At 54.7% G+C, this 21,747-nt stretch overlaps 1 protein-coding gene across 4 annotated transcripts in view; it reads left to right on the plus strand.

Moving 5' to 3' along the window:
* CELSR1 (cadherin EGF LAG seven-pass G-type receptor 1) overlaps window positions 1-21,747 on the plus strand; it is a 149,238-nt gene that overhangs the window by 67,926 nt on the left and 59,565 nt on the right. For all 4 annotated transcript variants that reach the window (XM_061204270.1, XM_061204272.1, XM_061204271.1 and 1 more), the window contains exons 3-5: window positions 6,591-6,813; window positions 12,212-12,327; window positions 12,849-12,937. In XM_061204270.1, the coding sequence (XP_061060253.1) occupies window positions 6,591-6,813; window positions 12,212-12,327; window positions 12,849-12,937 (428 nt within the window). The remainder of the gene's footprint in view (window positions 1-6,590; window positions 6,814-12,211; window positions 12,328-12,848; window positions 12,938-21,747) is intronic.

The raw sequence follows: 21,747 nt of genomic DNA on the forward strand, positions 1-21,747 counted from the left end.
TGTGTGCTGGATATTCTTAGACTTGACCCCCAGACAGACCCTGCCCCTGCCCCTACCCCAGAGCCTGGGGAGACAGAGGCTGGGGAACAGTTGCACAGCAGGTGTCACCCTGGAGCTGGGATGGGCGCTCTCTGGAGAGGGGAGATTCTGGGCCCATCAGGGTCTGTCCTGGGCGCCCTGGCCCTGGTCAGGTGGGCGGGCGAAGCCTCCTGAGGGGATGCAGGGTGCCTGAGATGAGGCTACATCCAGGCACAGGGAAGCCACCTGCAGAGGCCAGCAGAGAGGATGCCAGGCACAGAGAAAAGAAAGGGGGTCACCAGGGGGTGATCATTGACAGTGGTGAATATGCATGAGTGTGGACCTAGGGGGTCGTCTCCATTAGCCTATTGAATCCCCCAGCCTCCCTTCAAAGAGGGAGACCGTGTGGCCAGCATGAGAGGGGGTGAGTGTGGCGTAGACGGGGCTGGCATGTGGCCGAGGGCCAGGCTCCAAGGTGGAAGGGTCTTTATGCAGCAGCGGGATTGTTTTGAAGCCAGTGTGTGGCCAGGCCAGCATTCTGGAAAGCTCTCTCGGGTGCTCTGTGGAGAACAGGCAGATTTGCAAGGTGATGAGCAGCTGGCCTGAGTCCAGGGGCCCGAGAGATGGTCGCTGTCTGTGGTTGTGCAGATGGGGGTTGGTGTAGACTGGGGTGCAGGTGGCAGTGCAGGCGAGTGACACGGACCCTGGGGGATGGCACTGGTGGGGACAAGGGAGAAGGGGAGCGGATGGCTCCGGGGCTCCTGGCCCCCCTCTCTGGGCAGCTGCAGGACCCTCTCCAGGTGGGGGACCTGGAGAACAGGCTTGGCGGGGGAAGACAGGTTTGAAGCCTGGGTTTTCGGAGGAGAGAACAAGGGGAGAAGGGGTTGGATGGCTGTGTGTGGGCCCCAGAGGAGGGGCCTGAGGCACGGCTGCGGAGGTGGGGAGCTGGCCCTGGCCCACCACCCCTTACTGCCCTGGTGGGAGAGGCCGGGAAGAGCGTTCCCAGAGGGCGGAGAAACCAGAGCCCGGTGAGTCTCTCGGAAGCTGGGGAATGCAGCCCCACAGGGTCAGGTGCTGCTTCACCTCGGGACTCCGTGTTTGCAGAGGCCAACATTTACTATGATTGTAACTCTAGGACAGACGTGGAGGGCCGCTAGAGTGGTCGAGTAGTATCACCCCCAGATTCGTGTCCAGAACCTCAGAATGTGACCTTCTTTGGACATAGGGTCTTTCCAGATGTAATTAGTAAGGCTCTCGATGAATAGTAAAATCATCCTGGATTTAGGGTCCACCCTGAATCCAGTGACTGGCGTCCTTATAAGAGAAAGGAGGGGGAGATTTGAGACCCAGGGAAGACGGCCACGTGATGGCAGAGGCAGAGATGGATGATGAAGCCACAGCCCAGGGAACACAGAGAGCCCCCATCAGCTGGAAGAGGCAGGAAGGATCCTCCCCTGGAGCCTGCAGAGGGAGTGCGGCCCTGCCCACACCTTCATTCTGGACTTTTGGCCCCCAGAGCTATGAGAGAATACATTTCTGTTCTTTTTAAGCCACCAGATTTGTTGTACTTGTTACAGCAGTGCCAGGAAACGAATACCACAGCGACCTATTGGAAATGAAAAGATATCTTTTGTGCTTAAAACAAACAACTTCACGGAGACTTAGCTTTATTTGCAGCTGATTTGAAATTGCACGATTGGTTAAGTAGAGGAACAGAATAATCCCACACATCATCACGCCCTTTCCACGGGACAGCGGATGCTTTAAGGCAGCTGGCTGAGCTGCAGCATGGCTGTGGGTAGCACGGGTCCTGCTCTGCCGTCCTCCTGTTCACAGGGGCGGCCTGAGGAACGAGGCTTCCCTGCAGCCGCTGAAAACCACACATGAGCAGAAATACCGTCAGCAAAGTCAAATTCAGGTCTTCGGGGATTGAATGAAGGGTGCTCTGTGTGTGTGTGTGTGTGTGTGTGTGTGTGTGTGTGTGTGTGTGTGCGCGCGCGCGCGCGCGCTCGGGGCCTGCCTTCTCTGGGCCTCGGTAGCAGGTGGCCCTTGAGAGGGCGTTGTAGGAGTCCTCAGATGCTTAGGTGGAAGTGGAGGAGTTGAGACTTCCAGTGAACACGAGGGCAGAGCTTGGGAGCTGCTGTGGCCGCACTGGGGGCGTGGGCTGTGCTTTCATCCTGGTGACATTGACCACCTGGGCCGAGCCCGGATGGGCAGGATTCTGGAACACCACAGGCAGAGCACCGTGGGAAGGGGCCGTGCCAGGCCCGCATTTGTTTGCCGTCACGGTTTGGGGAGCACGGCCCGCCCCGTCCTCTCACGGCCGCTTTATTATTTCAGAATGCCCTTGACCTGCCAAGTTGGGACTTGGAAGGCAAACACTCCCAGATGTCACATGTATTTTAAAAGTAGAGATTAAAGAATCTGAAGTGTATGAAGAACAAATACACTTTCAGCTAAGCATTTAAAATTAATGACTAGAATTTAAGGAGGCTGCAGGCTGCCCACCTGGAGGAGACGCAGGAGCGGGGATTAGCGTGAGAGTGTGTGTGTGAGGGTGTGAATGTGGGGGTGTGTGTCTGTGTGTGCAGGTGTGTACGTGTGTGGCTGAGGGTGTGTGTGAGGGTGTGAATGCATTTATGGGTGTGAATGCGTGTGAAGACAAGAGTGTGTGTGAGAGGGTGTATGTGCGAAGATGTGTCAGCAGCGTGTGACTGGGTGTGAGTGAGGGCACAGGTGTGTGTACACGAGTGTATGTGAGGTTATGTGTACACATGCGTGCATTTGTGCACACAGCCTGCCTGGCGGGGTGGCCGAGCCCAGTGTTCTGGGGCCGGCAGGGCACCCTGCTAACCCGGGAGCGAGCAGGGGGGCAGTGGGGGGGGGAGATCAGATGGTTTCCATTGCTGGTGGAGCTGAGAGGAGGGTCTGCAGCCGGGTGGGCCGCCGTCCTTTTCCTTCTGAGCAGCATGTGAATCCTCTGCTCACAAGGTTCCTTGGGGGCAGCCCCTGCTAGGGGAGAACAGGTGGGTGACCTGGCTGGGCCTTCTGGCCTCTCCCTCCCTGCCCTGCCTGGTGGGGAGGAGGGGGATGAAAAAGAACCCATCTGACCCTGTCCGGCCCTGGGGGTGGGCTTTGCCCTGGGTCCCCGGCTTGGTGGCCCCTGCACGGTTATGTAATTCAGTAGAGGTCAGTGATTGCTACTCTCCTCCCTGTTTTTGAGGGACTCAGACTGGGTTACCTTTGCTTAGCAAGTTGTGCATTCTTGGGTGTTGCAACCTGGGAAGGAAGTAGAGGAAGTTCAGATTTGTTTCTGATGCTTGTTATGCTAATTACAGATCAGTTTCACCTGTTCCTCAAAAGGAAGCTCATTTTGAAGCGCTCCCTTGGAAGGTTGAAAGGATTTTCTTACACCAGTCAATTATTGAGCTCTCTAAAATCTGCGGGCGCTCAGAGGTTGGCCTCCCTGAGAAACAGACCCTGAGGCTCGAGATCTGCCTTCTCGGGAGCCACGCGTGGGCAGGGGCAGGGGGCAGGGGTGGGGGGCTCCCAGGGCTGCGCAGAGGAGAGGTTGGGCTGCAATGCAGTGGCAGCAAAAGCCTCTGTGGACCCCGTGTCTCAGCTCTGGAGATACAGTGCCGAGGTGGCTGCGCTAGCCCAAGGGGCTGGGCCCCTCCATCTCCACGCTCACCCGTCGCTGGCTGTGAGCTGCCCCAGCAAGGGCTATGCAACCTTGGGTGAGGGATTTCGGGAGGAGGATCTGAGCGCGGAGTCTCAGCTGTGAGCCACCGTCACCCAGCACTCCAGAACCTTGGTCCTGGAGGGACATGTGGGATACACCACAGTACCCACTCTTCCACAGCATCTAAGTTTTCTTTTTTAAAATGATGATAAATTTTAGTATCACTATCCAGTTTGTTCAAATTCCCAATTGTCTCATACATGCCTGCTCTGGTCTGAATTGTGTCCCCCCCAAATTCCTAGGTTGCAGCCCTAACTCCACAATGGGACTGTATCTGGAGGTGGGCCCTACAGGAAGTAATTCGGGTAAATGATCAGGGTGGGCCCTGATCCGATGGGATTAGTGTCCACATAAGCAGAGGCAACAGAAATCTCTGCCTCTTTCTGTGCGCACACACACAGAGGAAGGGCCGTGAGAGGACAGAGTGAGTGGGCAGCTGGGAAGAGAGGCCTCACCAGACCCCAACCGTGCTGGTACCCTGATCTCGCTGCTACTTCTAGCCTCCAGAACCGTGAGAAATACACTTCTGTTGTTTAAGCCCCCAGCCCATGGCATTTTGTTACGGCAGCCCGAGCAGACTGAGACAGTAGGTAATGTATTCACATGGTTCGATATTGAAAAGGCACAGAGGGCATCCAGGGAAGCCCATGTCTGGGGATCCCAGTGACTTTGGGTTCCAGGATGGTGCTGCCGTTTGAATGCACGCTTCTGCGTGCACCGAGGATCCTGGTGCCGGATGTCTCTGGAGCTCCGAGTTTCGTATCTCTTCATACCAGCCTTTTAATAACCCGAGAGCACTAGCATCGCAAAGAAAACATTGATAAATATGACCATATGCAGATATAACCTTTTTATGTGACTACAAATACATAAATAAGTTGAAAGTTAAACTTAAGCCAGGAGGGAGTTACCACAGAAATGGCAGAGAATAGTTAATTTCTGAAATTTATGAGGACCTTGTGTAACACAATAAAAACAAGACCAACCATCATTGAAAAATGAACACAGGAATAGTCAGGCAGTTCAGAGAAAGGAAATGGACGTTGCCAATAAAATTCAGGCAGATGTTGAACCTCATCAGAAATTATTGCAGATAAAACACCTTGAAGATTCATTTGTCAGAAATGCAAAATATTTTACAGGTTAAACATACCTTGTGTTGGCGAGGATGTGAGTTCGTGCATCCTTTTGGGGAGGACGGTTTGGAAATATTGGGTTAGCCAAAAAATGCGGCCGTCAAAATGTCAACTGTGTGTACCTTTGTTTTGATTCATCACTTTTAGGAATTTTCTCGAGAGAGATATTCTTAACACACGCCCAGGATGTATATCAAAAAGTTACCTTCAATAAAAGCGAGCTTATAAACAGCCCCGTGGCCATCAGTAGTAGAACAAGGAACATTAGTGATCTAAATTCTGATGGGGTCCTCTATCGCAGGGGTCCCCAACCCCCAGGAACCGGGCTGCACAGCAGGAGGTGAGCGGCGGGGGAGCGAGCGAAGCGACATCTGCCGCTCCCCATCACTCCCCATTGCTCGCGTTACCCCCTGAACCATCCCCCACTCCCCACCCCCCGCCCCTCCACCGCTCACCGTCCGTGGAAAAATTGTCTTCCATGAAACCAGTCCCTGGTGCCAAAAAAGTTGGGGACCGCTGCTCTCACTCAATACTGTGCAGCCATTAGGAAGAAAGAGGGGGAACCCCAAGTGCCAACAGGGAGGGTCTCCAGGGTACCGCACTGAGCAAACATGCCGGACAGCAGGGGCATCCAGCTCTCCTGATGTTTTCCTGTGGGGACCTGCAAGAAACTGCTGAAGGCTTCCCATGCCACGCTATTTGCACAGTGATTTTTTTTTTTTTAGTATGCGATGTAGTACTTTTATTTTAAAATGCGTTCATTTAAAAGTCAAAAACTGGTGACACACATTGGTGGGAGCTGGGGAATTTCCAGTGGTCGGTCTGTGGGTCTGTGGGTGGCTGGCAATGTCCACCCGGTGACAGAGGCAGGTCCGGGCTGTGTCCCAGGGAGCAAGGATCACCCAGTCAGACCCCTGCTGGCTGCCGCGGTGGGCACTCTGGGTCTGACGGGCCTCGGGGGGTCAGCTTGGGCTGCCTGATCAGTTTCTATGTGGAAGCTTCCAGAACCTTCCTGTCGTGAGGGATTAGGCCACAGGGAGGACGTTGGAGGCCAGTAGGAGGAACAGACATGATTAAAGACGAACTGGAATCCAGCATTGCCCGGCCGCACAGTGGGGGAGGGAGGAAGCCGCACAGGAGGCCCTGGGCCAGAGTGACCCTGGCCAGCTCCCGAGTCTCCCACGAGGCCCGGAGGTGGCCAGCCGTCGTGCGGGCAAGCGTGCGGGGAGGGCACGAGGCATTCTCATCATCCTCACTATTTCTAGGTGATTCTCTCATAAGGGAGCCAGGCTCAGCCAGCCGGGGGTTCAGAAAGGGGTTGGATGCCCAGAAGTGTTCAGAGCTGCACGTTCCCCTGGTCCCCCCACTCCCCCGAGGGCGGGGACCCTGGCAGGCCCGGGACAGGGACAGGGTTGGAGTGACTTGGCCACCTGGTGCATTCGGCCGAGGAGCCCCCGGGGGTGCTTATTGGGAACCCGCTGCCCCGCCACCCTTAGACGGCCCACCGGGTGCTGGGTGCCCTCAGGCCAGCGGGAACAGCAGCCCGACTCCAGCGTGGTTCCCAGAGGCCTCAGGTGCCCCCGGGTTTGGGTCTAGCAGCTGGTTCTGCAGCGGTGTTTGCAGCCTGGGTGGGGGCAGTGCCCCCCTCCCCCCGGCAGGCCACCGTGTGACCTCCTCCCGCCCTCGTCCCCCAGGTGAGCACTGCGAGGTGAACGCACGCTCCGGCCGCTGCACGAACGGCGTGTGCAAGAACGGGGGCACCTGCGTGAACCTGCTGATCGGCGGCTTCCACTGCGTGTGCCCCCCTGGCGAGTTCGAGAGGCCCTACTGCGAAGTGACCACCAGGAGCTTCCCGCCGCAGTCCTTCGTCACCTTCCGCGGCCTGAGGCAGCGCTTCCACTTCACCGTGGCCCTCGCGTGAGTCCCTGCGCGTCCCCGCGACACCTCCTGTGGTTGGAGTTTAGGGAGGTGGCCTTGTGTCTCCGCGCATCCCTCCATCCTATAACAACAACACCCGTCCACTGGGGCCTCTGAGAGTCGAGTCACCTTGGCCAGCGCTGGCTGTAGGACCGGCCACTTAATTGTAGGACCCCATGCACATTGAGGATATAGTTCAAAAATTAAGAATTTCCAGCTGGTGACAGCAGAGCATCAGCAGGTGTGGCGCCCTGTTTGCCCGCCCAGCTCACATGCCCATGAAGCCGACCCCCAGCTGCCCTGGTCCTACTCACCTGCCGCCACGTGGGCACCCCTGCCACCCAGGTGGCCAGAAGGTGGAGGGAAAGGGCCCAGCAGGCTTGGGAATGAGACTCAGCGTAGGCTCCTGCTGTGCCACCAGTTTGCTGGGAAACCGCGGGCGGGCGGCCTCACCCCTTTCCGCCCTGGTTCTTTAACCCGTAACAGGAGGAAGCAGGCTGAATGTGTGCTGTGGCTGACTGTGCTTTTACTTTTGCATCTTTTTCTCCAAGAGAATTTAGATTTAATTTAACTTTCAAAAATCTGTCGTTTCCATTGTAAAGACTTCCATCAAGTTCACCTTAGTAGTACAGGGTGTATTTTGTATTTGGTGAGCGTTTAGGGGGCCCATTAGGGGAATGCGGCATTCTGTGTCCCCCAGAACAAGATGCTCCCTCTGAGCTGCCCTTTGGAGAACAGGGCATCTCGGGGAGGGATGGGGCAGACTTCTCTCTTGGGGGTGCCCCCCCCGAGCAGGTGAGGGGTGCGGTGCAGCCAACAGGCGCCGCGTGATGCTGATGTGAACCCCCCCCCCGGGCAGTCCTCCTCCATCTCACCCCCCTCCCATCTCGGTCAGGTCCTGTGAGTCCCTTGACCTCATGTCTCCCCTGCCCGCCACTGTTCTCCCAGTTCCCAGCACTTCGGCCTGGGCCACCGGCCTCTCCCCCGTGGAACAGCAGTGGTGGCGTCTGCTCTCAGCCTGAGTCAGGTGGATCCCTGTGCGACAGTCCTGCCGGGCCTGCCTGCCACCTGGGGCAAAACCCAAACTTCTTAATAGGGCACAGGGTGGCCCCCTGTGTGCTGACCCCTGGTGACCCCCGATTCTGGCACCTCGCATCCTGTGACATGGCCACCCTCACCTCGTGATTCTCTGGACCTGCCCAGCCTTGCACAGGCATTTCCTCGGCCCCTCCTGCCGGCCCGCCCGACTGCTGCCGCTTCCTTCAGGAAGCCCCCCTGACCCAGGCGGGCCATACCTGCATTCCAGCTCCGGCTGGACGTCTGGTCACTGCCTGCTTGTCTACTGCCTTCAGCCTTTGATGTTCCTGCTTGCAGGATCAGGCCGCCGTCCACCCTGACTGCCCCTAAAGAAAGGTCCAGATGAGGGCACTTGGGTAACATGGGGGCTTGAGTCATTGGCGGGTTTTCTACATTGCGGCTCAGATCTTTTTGCTCTAAACCCATCCTTCATACTAGATCATTGGTTGGGGGTGTGAACTCATGCCAGATTTCCTGATCCTGATTTTTTTTCCTGGTTGTCAGATGATTTGATTGGGCTAACGTCTCCAAAGCAGATGCATGTCCTTTTGAAACCTTTAAACGGCCACACGGGCTCCCTGGCTGGTGTCTCCGGGCTTCTGCCCCAGGATTGCCATGCCCACGCTCATCACTGTGCTGAGGTCCAACTCTCTCTCTGTGCCTGTCCGCCCACTGGCCCGAAGCTCCTCAGGGGCTTTTTGTCCTGTGTCGTGACACCCAGGCGCCCGGGCGAGCAGCTGGCTGGTAGTTCCACTCTCACAAAGCACGAGCGCACACTGCTCCCCGCTGTGGCCCCAAGACGTTGGCCGGGGGGCTCCCGCTCTCCCAGAGGAGGGGCTCTTCGGCCCGGTGGGGGGTGGGAGGGGGTTGAGTTGCAGAGGGCGAACGTTGGGGGCATTCTGAGTGGCCTGGAGTGTCTGCTGGGAGCTCTGCAGAGGCAGGCAGACCCCTGCACCCACTTTGCCCTGCTTCAGCCCCTCGGTACATTCTTGGGCTCGGACATCTGTGTGGGGTGCAGACGGCGTCCTCTTGGAGGACGTTCTGTTTAGGGAGACTGGTCCCTGCTGAAGTACCTTCTGGGCTCTGCCCGACTCATCACAGACTTCAGCGTGGATCCCTCAGCGGCCACATTTGGGTTTTGTGCTGGCGCTGCCCTGGCACCTCACCTGTCAGGCCCGTTTACTTCTCGCGGGAACCCTGAGAGCTGGTATCACTGTTCTCCCCATCTCGCAGGTGTGGAAACTGAGGCAGAAAGGTTGAAAAACTTGCCCAAGGTCATAGGCTGTCCGGTGGGACCCCCAGGCCCTGCGTGTAACCTGTGCTCTTAATCTCCCTCCCCCTGGCCCCCGCCCCCGTAAAGGATACGGGCCCAGGGCCACCTTGTCCTGATCTGCAGGTGTTTCCCACGTTCTGCCCTCTTCCTGAATTTCCCTTGGAGACCAGCTTTAATAAAATAGCAAGAGCAGCTGTCATCCGTGGAGCCCGTGTGCATGCCGGGCGCCCTGCTCGTGGCTCTGTTTCTCATCCTTAGAGCATCACCCCCTTTCCCGGGAACTTGGAAGAGGGAGGGGTGGGAGATACAGCTCCGGTTGGCCCCCTGGGCCCGGCTGCAGTACTGTTTGATTCTAAGAGCAGTTTTAAGGTTTGGGCCATTTGGGCCGCTGTTTTAGGGTGACTGCCCACATTTTGGTACATGGTTCAGGGCTCCACCCCGCCCTGTAAAACGGCTGGTGAGGCTCCCTCTCCAGGGGTGTTGTGAGGACTCACGTGAGCTGGCGCTTCCTGTGGCCCCCCCGTTTCTCTCGCTGGGCCTCTGCGCCAGGCCCTGGTCCTGGCCCTGCCTGTTCCCAGCACCACGTCCCCGCCCTCTGCCCCTAAGCCCTGTGCTCAGGAGGCCACCACGTGGGCACAGCCTCCAAAAGGAGGGCCCCTCGTTGGGACCCCTGGCCACTCTGTGTCCCATGTGGCTGGAATGTTGAGAACAGCAGGATTCTGTGGGTGCCCGCCCCCCAAATCAAAGGTGCCCTGTGTCTTCTGGCAAACAGGTCGATGACGTGTGGTTTTGGTGTCTACGTGGCCATAGCCACCCACCAGCTGGGCGTGGCCGGCAGCCCTCTGTCATAGGCAGTGCAGCGAGTAAGCTGCAGGAGGCTGACCTGAAAGGTGACCAGAGTCCTGGTCGGGGGGGGCCCATGGACACAGCGGCCGGCAGACGTGCTGGAAACCAACAAAGGAAGTCTGGCGGCTCCAGACTCAGAGAAACTAAAGAACAGTCGTGTTTAATTAAATGTCCATGTAATGTAGCATATGTCCCCTTGCTTGTCAAATCTAGTATTTTAGATGCTCACATGTGACAACAATTTATGGACGATTTCCGATACACCTGATGATGGCTAAAAGGTCGGGGCCGAGGCCAAATCAGGGAGTTTAGCTTCAAAAGTAAAATCATAGAAAGCCCCCCCTAGAACCTGGGCAGGAGAACGGTTCCGTGTCGGGGCTGCGGTTGCTCTGGGGCACGGCCGGGAAGGAGTTGGGCCTCCTGCCTCCTGACGGGCGTACTGTGAGAAAGGTGGGCTGGGGCACCGGCCCAGGGCTTTTGTTTCAGGTGGTTTCTTTCGAAGCTGCTTCTCCTCTTTCTGGTTTCTGTTTGCCAAGGCCCTGGGCTCCCGGCGCCTCAGCTCCCTGGTGCCCGCCTACTTGTCCCCATCCTTTGTTCTCTCTCTTCCCCTGGCCCCTCACCAGGCCTCGGCTTCTGTTTCTGGCCTTTCCCCTTTTTACTTGTGCTGTTCAGACCCTCCCTGTGGCCCTGGGTCCCATCATTAGATCGTCCATTCCCAGCAGTGCGTGGTGCCTGCACGGAGGACCATTTCAGCACTGACCCCCCCCGTACCAGCTCCCACCTCGGTCCAAAGAGAAACCCACAAGAGTGAGACCCCCCAAAGGGAAGCGAGCCTGGGGTCGAGTGCAGCCCCGTCTTAATTCAGCTCTTCTACCTGCTCACTCCACACCCAGAGCCTCCACTTTGCCGTGCAGGTATTTTTTCTTTAGAGTTTGTCATCAGTGCTTGCTGACTTCTAAACCGAGGGGATGCAAGGTCTGGGCGGGAAATGTCAATTTTATGTAACTCAAGGGAGAGGCTAAGGTCACATGCCTGAGGCTGGTTCTGATAGACTCCTGCTGCATGAAAACGGATGAACCAACCTGGAATCAAAGGAAAGAATTTCCCCCACTTAATCTCCGGTGAGAGAGACATCCGGCTAGCTCAGGAAACAGTCCCGAGTTCACTCCGGAGGTTTGCGGGTTCTCCGTAACCAGGGCGTCGAGGAAGCCTTGTGGTGACTTGGTGTGTCGGGGACCCTCGGGTCTGATGGAAGAGGCTTCCTCAGGGGGTGGGAGAAGGATTTCTCAGGCTATCTGTCTCTTGTCAGAGTAAGTGGTTTTTTACTCCGGGTGCTTCAAGTCTGACAAGTCTTTCGTTTTCACGCGTCTGTTGGTTCACGTGGGCCGCCATCCGTCCGTGGGTTCAGCACATCGGTATCAAGCGCTTGTGTGGACCAGGTCCTGTTCTGGTCTCGGGGATGCAGCAGTGAACGGGAGTCATCATCTGTCCCCTTAAAGGATCATGTGTTCTTATAAACAAACAAATAAGCAGGATAATTTCAGAAGTAAGATGAGTGCTGTGATAGCCTATAGGGTGAGGGGCACAACTTAGATAAAGTGAGTTGGGGAAAGCACAATCGGAGTAACATCTGGGAGATCTGCAGAGCCAGGGAAGATCATTCCCCACACAGGGGAACAGCAGGTGCAAAGGCCTGGGGGCAGGGAAGAGTGTAGGGTGTGGGAGCAAAAGGACGCAGTGTGGCTGGAGTGTGGTGGTGGAGACGAGGGGCATAGGCCCTGAGGTGGTGATCAACACACACGTCCCTGTGCCCTGGGGCATGTACGCAGGATGTAAGCACTGCCTGTGTTTACTGTCCAAACATTTCCAGTTGGTATAGTGGCTGTGTCATCCTTCTAGAGCACTGTGCGAATGGAATCTTTTCACCTGTACAGGTTGTGGTAAGCAAAGTGCCCCCTGGAATCTGCTTTGCTCCTTCCAGAAGAGAACATCGCTAATCAGATTTTATGGGCTGTCCACGCCTGATGTGAAAAAAAGAGTCCTGGGGACCAGAGTCTTCTTGCTGAGTGCACTCACGCTCTTGCCCACTCTGGCCGGGCTTGTTGCCCTGGGCAGCCTCTTGTTCCCTCACCTCCAGGCCACCTGCAGACCTTCCACCCCGGGCTCATTCACTGTGTGACGTGCTTCCCCTTGGCCCCCCAGGTTTGCCACCCAGGAGAGGAACGCCCTGCTGCTGTATAATGGCCGCTTCAACGAGAAGCACGACTTCATCGCCCTGGAGATCGTGGATGAGCAGGTGCAGCTCACCTTCTCGGCAGGTAAAGCGTCCTGCACAGGAGGGAGCCACCCTCGGAGCACGTCCTGGGCACTTGGTTGGTTAAAACCACGCCATCGGGACTTCCCTGGTGGTCCAGTGGTTAGGACTCCACGCTTCCATCGCAGGGGGCGTGGGTTCGATCCGTGGTCGGGGAACTAAGTTCCCGCATGCCTCACGGCACGGTCAAAAAAGCAAAAAACCACCCCATGCTGTGCAGCGCCATCAAGCGTGCTGACCCACTGATTCCCTGGTTCTCCATCTGGGAATCCGTCCTGTGGGAGAAATGCAGAACGCACAGAGATGTTCATTGCAGCGTTGTTTATAAGACACAGCTCAAATTTCCAAAAACTAGGGAATCATTGAAGTGTGCTTCTGCCTCTGTAGGTTGAAAATATTGACAAAGCCATTAAAAATGTTTTCCCGGTGGTTGGAAAGAACATTTGTCCAGGCTGATGGAAGGACTTTTAGCCTTAGTGGTCTGTTCACCTCTCTGTTCTCTCTGGACCTCCCCCTGCCCCGCAGGTGAGACCACGACGATGGTGGCGCCGCAGGTTCCTGGGGGCGTGAGTGACGGGCGGTGGCACTCGGTGCAGGTGCAGTATTACAACAAGGTAGGACCGGCGCCGCCCCACCCGACCCCCAGCCCGGGCGGCCGGTGGGGGGGGTCCCTGGCAGCTTTTTGGTCTTTAGACATTTATACTCTGAAATTTCAATAAATATGCTGGTTGAAAAAGTTATTTAGGAAATGAGCATTTGTTGAGGGTCTGTGTAAAGATACCCAAGCCCTGCGCTGGGGCGGATACTCCCCCAGGGAGCGCTGGGCGGGGAGACTCAGGGACCCCAGAGTCCTACACGGGGGAAAGGACGCAGAAAGAGCTTATTCATTGCAGCTGCCTCGGCCGAGTCATTACTGGTGGCTAAAATTCCAGGCCATTCAAACACTGTTCCAAAGCCCAAATCGTCCAGTCTTACCTGGATGAAACCTGAGAGTCAGAAGGCTCCCCTAGGAAATGCTGTGAAGGTCTGGGCGTTTTGGGGGGTTTCCTTTCATTTTGCTGTTTATTGGCTTGTAAGGAAACTCCTTGGCGGTTTTTGCATCAGCATGCCCCGCTTTCCATCGCTGTGGTGCTTTCCGTAGTCGCTGTGGTTTTTGCAAACCGCTCTTCTCCTTCCTGGGAAACTCCAGGGTGCCTCCTGCTCATTGAGCCCCGACCCAGGCCTCCACAGGGCTTGGGCCTGGGCTTGGCTGGCAGACAAGGGGTCCTCCCTCTGTAAGAGATACACCCATGGAGGAAGGGTGCTTTCTGTCTTTCACGTCTACTGCATTTCAGCTTTTTGACACAGTGGTGATGGCCGACCTCTCCCACCACTTGGGCCTGAGGTCTGTGTCATACGGACCCCTTCCTGTTGCCGTCCTTCCCCTAGTCTGTCCTCAGCCATCGGTGCCCTCTGCCTCCTGTTTACATACGGCTCACCCTACACGTCTCATTTCTCCATCACCCGAAATCCTTAGGCCCCCAGCAGTGATCACCTGCACGGTGACCGTGGTGTTTGTTCCCAGTCTGTGGGCGGGAGACGCCCCTGTCGCCCAGCCCAGGACAGAGGCCGGGTAGGTTTTGGCTCGGGTGTGGAACTCTGCGCGGTCTTTGTGATGAGGGCAGCGAGAGGTTCTGGGGGGGGTCAGGGTGCAGATCTGAAGCGACGCGGGGGCTGGTGCTGCTCTCAGGATTCTGGGGACCAAGCAGAGAGCGTTCGCAGTGCCTGGGACGGGGTCTGGGCTACCGCAGCCCCTAGGACAGCCTGCCGCCCTCATTCCTGTTAGCCCCCCGGGGCCGTGGTCTCGGCCGTGCCCGGGTTGCTTGAGGCAGGGCCGCGTGAGCCAGTTAAGGAGGTGGGGTGGGGGACGGGGGACGGACCAGAGGAAGACGGCGCGCCTCCGAAGACACACGTGCAGTTTCCTAGCTGCCGCATCTCAGGTGCTGGAGTCTTCTGCAGCTGTGCCCCTATGGCTGTTTGGGACAATTAGGAGCCAGTGTGAGCTGCACCCACCTGCTGCCCGCCTGGGGCAGCCTTGCGTGGCTGCTGTGCGAGACAGTGGGCGCCGTGGGACCCTCAGAGCCTCCCCTCCTGCTGACCTCCGGGGGCTCGAGGATGGGATGGACGCACAGCTTGGGTTTTTCCTTCACGATGTCTTAACCCACGTGACGTCCTTTCCCCAGTTGCTACCCGTGGGCCTCTCTCACCCTAGAGGACAGAGGGGCCCCCCGGACTCCCCCAGGTGAATTCTTCTGCCCCTACAACCTGCTCGAGGTCAGGTGGTTTCGGCCCCTTCTCTCTGCCCTGGAGACAGTCTCCCCCGCAGCCATTCTCTCACGATGAGGCAGCCGAGGGACAGCAGCTCTCAACTGCGCACAGGTACGAAGACTGCGCCCCAGCATCCTGGAGGGTCAGGAGCCCCGAGGCCAGGACCACGCCCTGTGAGCCTCTGTGTCCCCAAAGCACGGGGCAGAGTCCCGCTGAGCGCAGGAACTGTTGTATCTGATGTCGGGGCCTGGATCTGCTCCAGCCAGCAGGACAGCAGACGGACCCCTGATTCCTCTGTTCACGTGGTCGGGATGGCTGTCCCGTGTCCGGGCAGGACCACCAAGTAGATGTGTCGGCCGCAGAGCTCCTGCGAGGCTGGCCCCTCCTGGGCCAAGGTTGGGGACAAGGGGTCAGTGGTTTTCTGGCTCAAACACATTCGGGCTTTTGTCGGGACGTTGCACACCCCCTCGAGTAGAAAGAAGGAAAAGTAAGAGTTGCAATGGACGCTCTGGCCTGCTCGCTGCTCCGGGGCAGGTGGCTGCCACGTGGTAAGGATGTCATGCCCCACAGTCTGGGCTTCGCACACCTCTGAGCTCTCAGCCTCTGGCCTCCTCCCCTTGCCAGCAGGGCCAGGACGTCAGGGATGCGCAGTTGGCTGTGCGCTCGGCAGGGTGCAGGCTAGTCGGGATGGGCCGAGGGGACCCTCTGGGGCCCATGCTCCATGTCAGGGAAGCAAAGGACGCACACGTGGTGCATTTTCCTTCCTGCTTGTATGGGAAACGCATCTCCCAGGGCCGGCTGAAGACTTCGGGCTTTGGGGCTGTGTCAGCCTTGGTTGCCCACCAGAGCACCTGCACGTGGCGTGTTCCAGGGTCACCTGCTGATGGCTGAAGCAGCAGCCTGTCACAGCTGAGGAGAGACAGAACCTCTGGCTCCGCCAGCCCTGCCCAGGTCCGGAGGCATCCATCATTCTTGACCATCGTCAGGCACGCGGGAAGCATCAAGAGGGTCTGCTCGCAGAGACCCTCCAGGGAGCACCAAGGAGTCAACTCACTCCTAAAGGGCCCCCGGGATGCCCCCGGGAGAAGGAAGGAGGAGCCCACGTGAGAGAACACGCTGTGGCGGTGGATCACTGCCACCCACCGCTTCCGTTCCCAGGGCCAGCCTTTCAGCGGCACCTGAAGCAGACCCTCAGCGCGGGATTAGGCCTTTCCCCTGCTGCCAGCTCACTGTTTCCTCTCCTGCCCGAGGCTGTTTGATGGAGGAAACCAAGCAGTTTGCAGGCAGACCCTGAGGCCCGCCTGCTGTGGTTTCCCTCATCACACAATGGGAAGTGCCCGAAGTGCTCTGGATTAGGGACATCTGTCTCCTGGGAGCTTTGTGTCTCAGGGCCCGAGGCACTCACGTGTCCAGGGGCCTGGGCGGGGCTCAGCAGGGGGCGAGCAGGTTTGGAGGGGGGCGTGGGGGCAGTGCGCAGGGCCCACGTCAGGGTGCGCGGGTCAGGGTGCGCGGCCAGACGGATGGGAAGGAGGGCAGCGCTGGAAGTGGTCCGGGAGGGGCGAGTCGCTCTGCTCTGCAGGCATCTGTTGTGTCATCCACGTCGCGTCTGGTCCTTAGAGTGGGTCCTGTGTGGGAAACCTCTGGGGCCCCTTGGACCCTCCCCAAGTCTTCTGGGGCCCAGGAGCCTGTCCGGGCTATTTTACCAGTCACCGCCCCCCCCACACCCAGGAAATAGGTGGAAACCTCACCAGGATGGTCCCAGGAGGGTGTATCACCAAAGGGGCGCAGGGTGCGGGGCACCCATGATGGGCAGTGCAGGACCCGGGGCTGTGACAGCCCTGAGGCCGAGAGGAACCAGGGGAGAGGGCAGAATGGAACCCAGATAGGAGGGGTCATGGAGAGAAGCCACCTGTGCAGAGAAGCGACCTCCTGACGGCTCTCCCCGCCCTCCCTTCCATTTCCTTAGGCTCCCCATTGGCCAAAGGCAGCCAGAAATCAGAGAACAGGGCCGCTTGATGTGGTCCCTATGGGTTGGTGCCCCCAGGCAGGGAGCCGGGCAAAGTCAGTTTACTTTTTTTTCCTGCTTGGTGGGTGGCATTTGAAGCGGGAAGGTCTGGTGGTATAATTCACCTTTGGTGGAGCCCAGGTGCCCGCTGGGGCTGGGCGTTTTCCTGGGAAGGTATTTTAAAGGCGGATGCTTTGCAGAAACATGTCGAACTCCGTCAAGCGCAGATGGAACCCAGAGCCCCGCCGCCCACACCCACCCCTGGAGGTTTGGGGAGGATTTGGAGGATTTGTGGTCATCACTTCATCGCAGATGTGCTTTTTTTTCCAAGGCTATTGTGCACGATAGGTAAACATTTCCCCTGCCAACTCGCAAAAGAGTGAATGCGCCGGATGCAAGAGTTTGTGCAGGTTGTTGTGAGATGATAGTTTCGTGTAGATCGTTCTGAAATGATTTCTTTGCAGTTGGAACTCGGGTTTGGCGGTAGTCAGGGCTCTTCGGGGTGTCTGCCCTTTCCCCTTGCCCTTCGGTGTCAAAATGTTTGGTGTAGAGACCCTGGGGGCCGTGGGGAGGGGGAGAAGCACCCTCCTGTGGAAGCATCTATAATGTGGCATCTCCGCTCTTCCTGGGGAGGACGCCTGAGAGGACAGTCACTCACTCACTGAGTGCCTATCGTGTGCCTGGCGGGGCCCTTGCCCTGGGCGTCTGGAGGGATTACCTGGAGGCCCTCACCTTGTCCAGGAGCCCAGCTGGGCCTCGGGGATGCTGACACATCATCCAGGAGGAGTTTGATAGGATCCTGGGCGGGGCCTCGGCAGGCGACCTGTTCTGGTTTGAGTGATTCTGAGATGACAAGGGTTGTCTTTGGTCCAGCGCTGAAAGCATCTTCGTGAAGTGAGAGCCCCAGCTGAGCTGCTTCTCTCAAGTGTCAGCATCCTCTGAGATCACTGAGCAGAGCATCCCAGTGCTGGAGATTCCCATGACCTTGGGGAAGGGGCCACTGGTACAGGGTTCATTAGGGACTCCTCTGCCCCGGCTGCACTTCAGGCCTGGCTTGTTCAAGTCATTCATAACCTCTTGGGTCTGTGTCACACACCATATTCCAGGGGTTCCAGGGAAGTGGGCTGTGCATGGGGTGGTGCAGAGGGATGTGATCCACTACACCCTGGGGTCAGTGGGGATCTCCCTCTGCTTCCACAAATGTTCCAGAAAACTCAAGGGCTTCCACTCAGAATCTTGTTTCAGGCTGGTCTTGATGAAAGTTCTCCTGGGGTCCTGCAGACCTGCTGTGGTTTATGTGGTCCTCTGGGTGTGGCTGCCTGGCCTCCCTCGTCACTCCCTGCAGCCCTTCCTTCATGCCTTTGTTCATTCATTAATACGTGGAGCAGTTATTGACTGCCTACTGTGTGCCAGGAACTGTTTAGGGTACGGGGATTTACAGAAGACAAAAGAAATAAAACTCTATTGCTGTCCAGGAACTGATGCTCCAGAGGATGTGGAAGGGGTGGCGTAGGGAAGAGGAGAAGGGGAGAGGGAGAGAGAGAAAGAGAGGGAGGGAGAGGGAGAGAGAGGGAGAGAGGGAGAGAGGGAGGGAGGGAGGGAGAAGGGTCATTTTACCCACAGAACTCTGGATTCTTTTAATAAAGAAAGGTATTTAGTTGCACAATTTGTATGGAAACACAAAAGACCCCGAATAACCAAAGCAATCTTGAGAAAGAAAAACGGAGCTGGAGGAATCAGACTCCTGGACTTCAGACTATACTACAAAGCTACAGTAATCAAGACAGTATGGTACTGGCACAAAAACAGAAATATAGATCAATGGAACAGGATAGAAAGCCCAGAGATAAACCCACGCACCTATGGTCACCTTATCTTTGATAAAGGAGGCAAGAGTATACAATGGAGAAAAGACAACCTCTTCAATAAGTGGTGCTGGGAAAACTGGACAGCTACATGTAAAAGAGTGAAATTAGAACACTTCCTAACACCATACACAAAAATAAACTCAAAATGGATTAAAGACCTAAATGTAAGGCCAGACACTATAAAACTCTTAGAGGAAAACATAGGCAGAATACTCTATGACATAAATCACAGCAAGATCCTTTTTGACCCACCTCCTAGACAAATGGAAATAAAAACAAAAATAAACAAATAGGACCTAATGAAACTTAAAAGCTTTTGCACAGCAAAGGAAACCATAAAAAAGATGAAAAGACAACCCTTAGAAAATATTTGAAAACAAAGCAACTGACAGAGGATTAATCTCCAAAATATACAAGCAGCTCATGCAGCTCAATATCAAAAAAACAAACAACCCAATCCAAAAATGGGCAGAAGACCTAAACAGACATTTCTCCAAAGAAGATATACAGATTGCCAACAGACACATGAAAAGATGCTCAACATCACTAATCATTAGAGAAATGCAAATCAAAACTACAATGAGGTATCACCTCACACTGGTCAGAATGGCCATCATCAAAAAACCTACAAACAATAAATGCTGGAGAGGGTGTGGAGAAAAGGGAACCCTCTTGCACTGTTGGTGGGAATGTAAATTGATACAGCCACTATGGAGAACAGTATGGAGGCTCCTTAAAAAACTAAAAATAGAACTACCACATGACCCAGCAATCCCACTACCGGGCATATACCCTGAGAAAACCATAATTCAGAAAGAGTGATGTGCCACAATGTTCATTGCAGCACTATTTACAATAGCCAGGACATGGAAGCAACCTAAGTGTCCATCGACAGATGAATGGATAAAGAAGATGTGGCACATATGTACAATGGAATATTACTCAGCCATAAAAAGAAACGAAATTGAGTTCTTTGTAGTGAGGTGGATGGACCTAGAGTCTGTCATACAGAGTGAAGTAAGTCAGAAAGAGAAAAACAAATACCATATGCTAATACATATATATGGAATCTTAAAAAAAAAGAAAATGGTTCTGATGAACCTAGGGGCAGGACAGGAATAAAGACACAGATGTAGAGAATGGACTTGGGGACACGGGGAGGGGGAAGGGTAAGCTGGGACGAAGTGAGAGAGTGGCATGGACATATATACACTACCACATGTAAAATAGATAGCTAGTGGGAAGCAGCTGCATCGCACAGGGAGATCAGCTCGGTGCTTTGCGACCACCTAGAGGTGTGGGATAAGGAGGATGGGAGGGAGACGCAAGAGGGAGGGGATATGGGGATATATGTATGCATATAGCTGATTCACTTTGTTATACAGCAGAAACTAACACAACATTGTAAAGCAATTATACTCCAATAAAGATGTTAAAAAAAAAAAAAAAGAAAGGTATTTAGAAACCAAGATTCAGGTGCTAGATATGCTCATTGCTCCTAGGGTGTCTCACTCCCAATCTCTCTCACTGGGCAGAGCTAGGACATGGATGTGTGTACATATGTATGTATAGGTATGTGTGCATGCTCATATATACACATACTGAACTTCATATTTATTTCTATCTCTACTTATTGAAAACCTTGAATTCCATTCCAGCACTACAGAGTCATTCTAGTTTTTTCCCTTTCCATATTTGTAAATCTTTTCTTGCTCAGTGAGAAACCTTGTTCCCATTATCCTCAATATAGTTATTTATTATCTCAATCCACCATTATTTAAACAGTCTGCCAACCCCACCGTTCCACCACCTCACTTAGCTGCTATCCTCAATCACCCTCAGCCCTCACCAGGCTGCCTCCCTGCTGCCCTTCTCGTTCAGCCTCAGCCTTGTGAGCTGCTACCTCTCTCAGCCCTGAATCTATTGACTGACTCCAGCAGGTGCTGGGAACAAGGGGCCTTCATAGAGACTTGACTGAAGTATTCAATTATTCAGAAAAGGGAGGGAGGAAGTTTGTTTAAAATTTTTTTAATTTAAAAGGAATGAAATACAAAATACCAAAATATGTAGGATGCAGGTAGAACAGTGCTGAGAGGGAAATTCATAGCATTACATACTTATATTAGAAAAGAGAATAAGTCTCAAGTCAATAATCTGAGTTCCCACCTCAAGAACCTCCAAAAATAAGAACAAAATAAACCCAAAGCAAGTAGATGGAAAGAAAGAATAAAGATAAGAGCAGAAACCAGTGGTTTTTAAAACAGGAAAAAAACAGAAAGGATCAATGAAACAGAGCTTTGGGAAAATCAATAACGTTGTCAAACTTCTAGCAAGACTGACCGCCCCCCCCCCAAAAAAAAAAAAAAAAAGAGAGAAGACAGATGACTAATATCAGGAATAAATTCTCAGTTCCTCAAAAAACACAAGCTACCACAACTCAACCAATGTGAAATAAATAATTCGAATAACTACATTACTATTAAGGAAATTGGATTTGTATTTTAAAAACTCCCCAAAATGAAATCTCCAGGCTCAGGTGGTTTCACTGGAGAATGCTACCAAATGTTTAAAGAATTACACCAATTCTGTACAGTATCTTTAAGAAAATAGAAGAGGAGGGAACACTTCCCAGTTCATTTTGTGAAGTTAGTATTACCCTAATACCAAAATGAGATGAAGACAGTACCAAAGGAACTACAGGCCAATATCCCTCATGACTATAGATACAAGTCATGTATACAAATGTTCACAGCAGCTCTTTCCCTAACATTCCCAAACTGGAAACCTCCCAGAAGGCCCCTGTGGGTGAATGGCTAAGCAGACTGTGTACATCCACACCGTGGAACTCGGAATACTATTCAGTAATAAGAAGGAACGAACTACTGATACATGTAAGAGAAAAATATGCAGAGCAGGGAAAGCCAATCTCACGAGCTTGTGTACTGTATGATTCCATCTGTATAACATTCTTTTTTTTTAATAAATTTATTTTTTTTTAAATTTATTTATTTATTTTTGGCTGCATTGAGTCTTCATTGCTGCGCACGGGCCTTCTCTAGTTTGTGGTGAGCGGGGGCTACTCTTTGTTGCGGTGTGCGGGCTTCTCATTGCGGTGGCTTCTGTTGCTGCAGAGCATGGGCTCTAGGCGCGCGGGCTTCAGTAGTTGTGGCGCACGGGCTCAGTAGTTGTGGATCGCGGGCTCTAGGGCACAGGTTCAGTAGTTGTGGTGCATGGGCTTAGCTGC

The sequence above is a fragment of the Eubalaena glacialis genome, chromosome 11, assembly GCF_028564815.1.
Source record: "Eubalaena glacialis isolate mEubGla1 chromosome 11, mEubGla1.1.hap2.+ XY, whole genome shotgun sequence".
NCBI lineage: Eukaryota > Metazoa > Chordata > Mammalia > Artiodactyla > Balaenidae > Eubalaena > Eubalaena glacialis.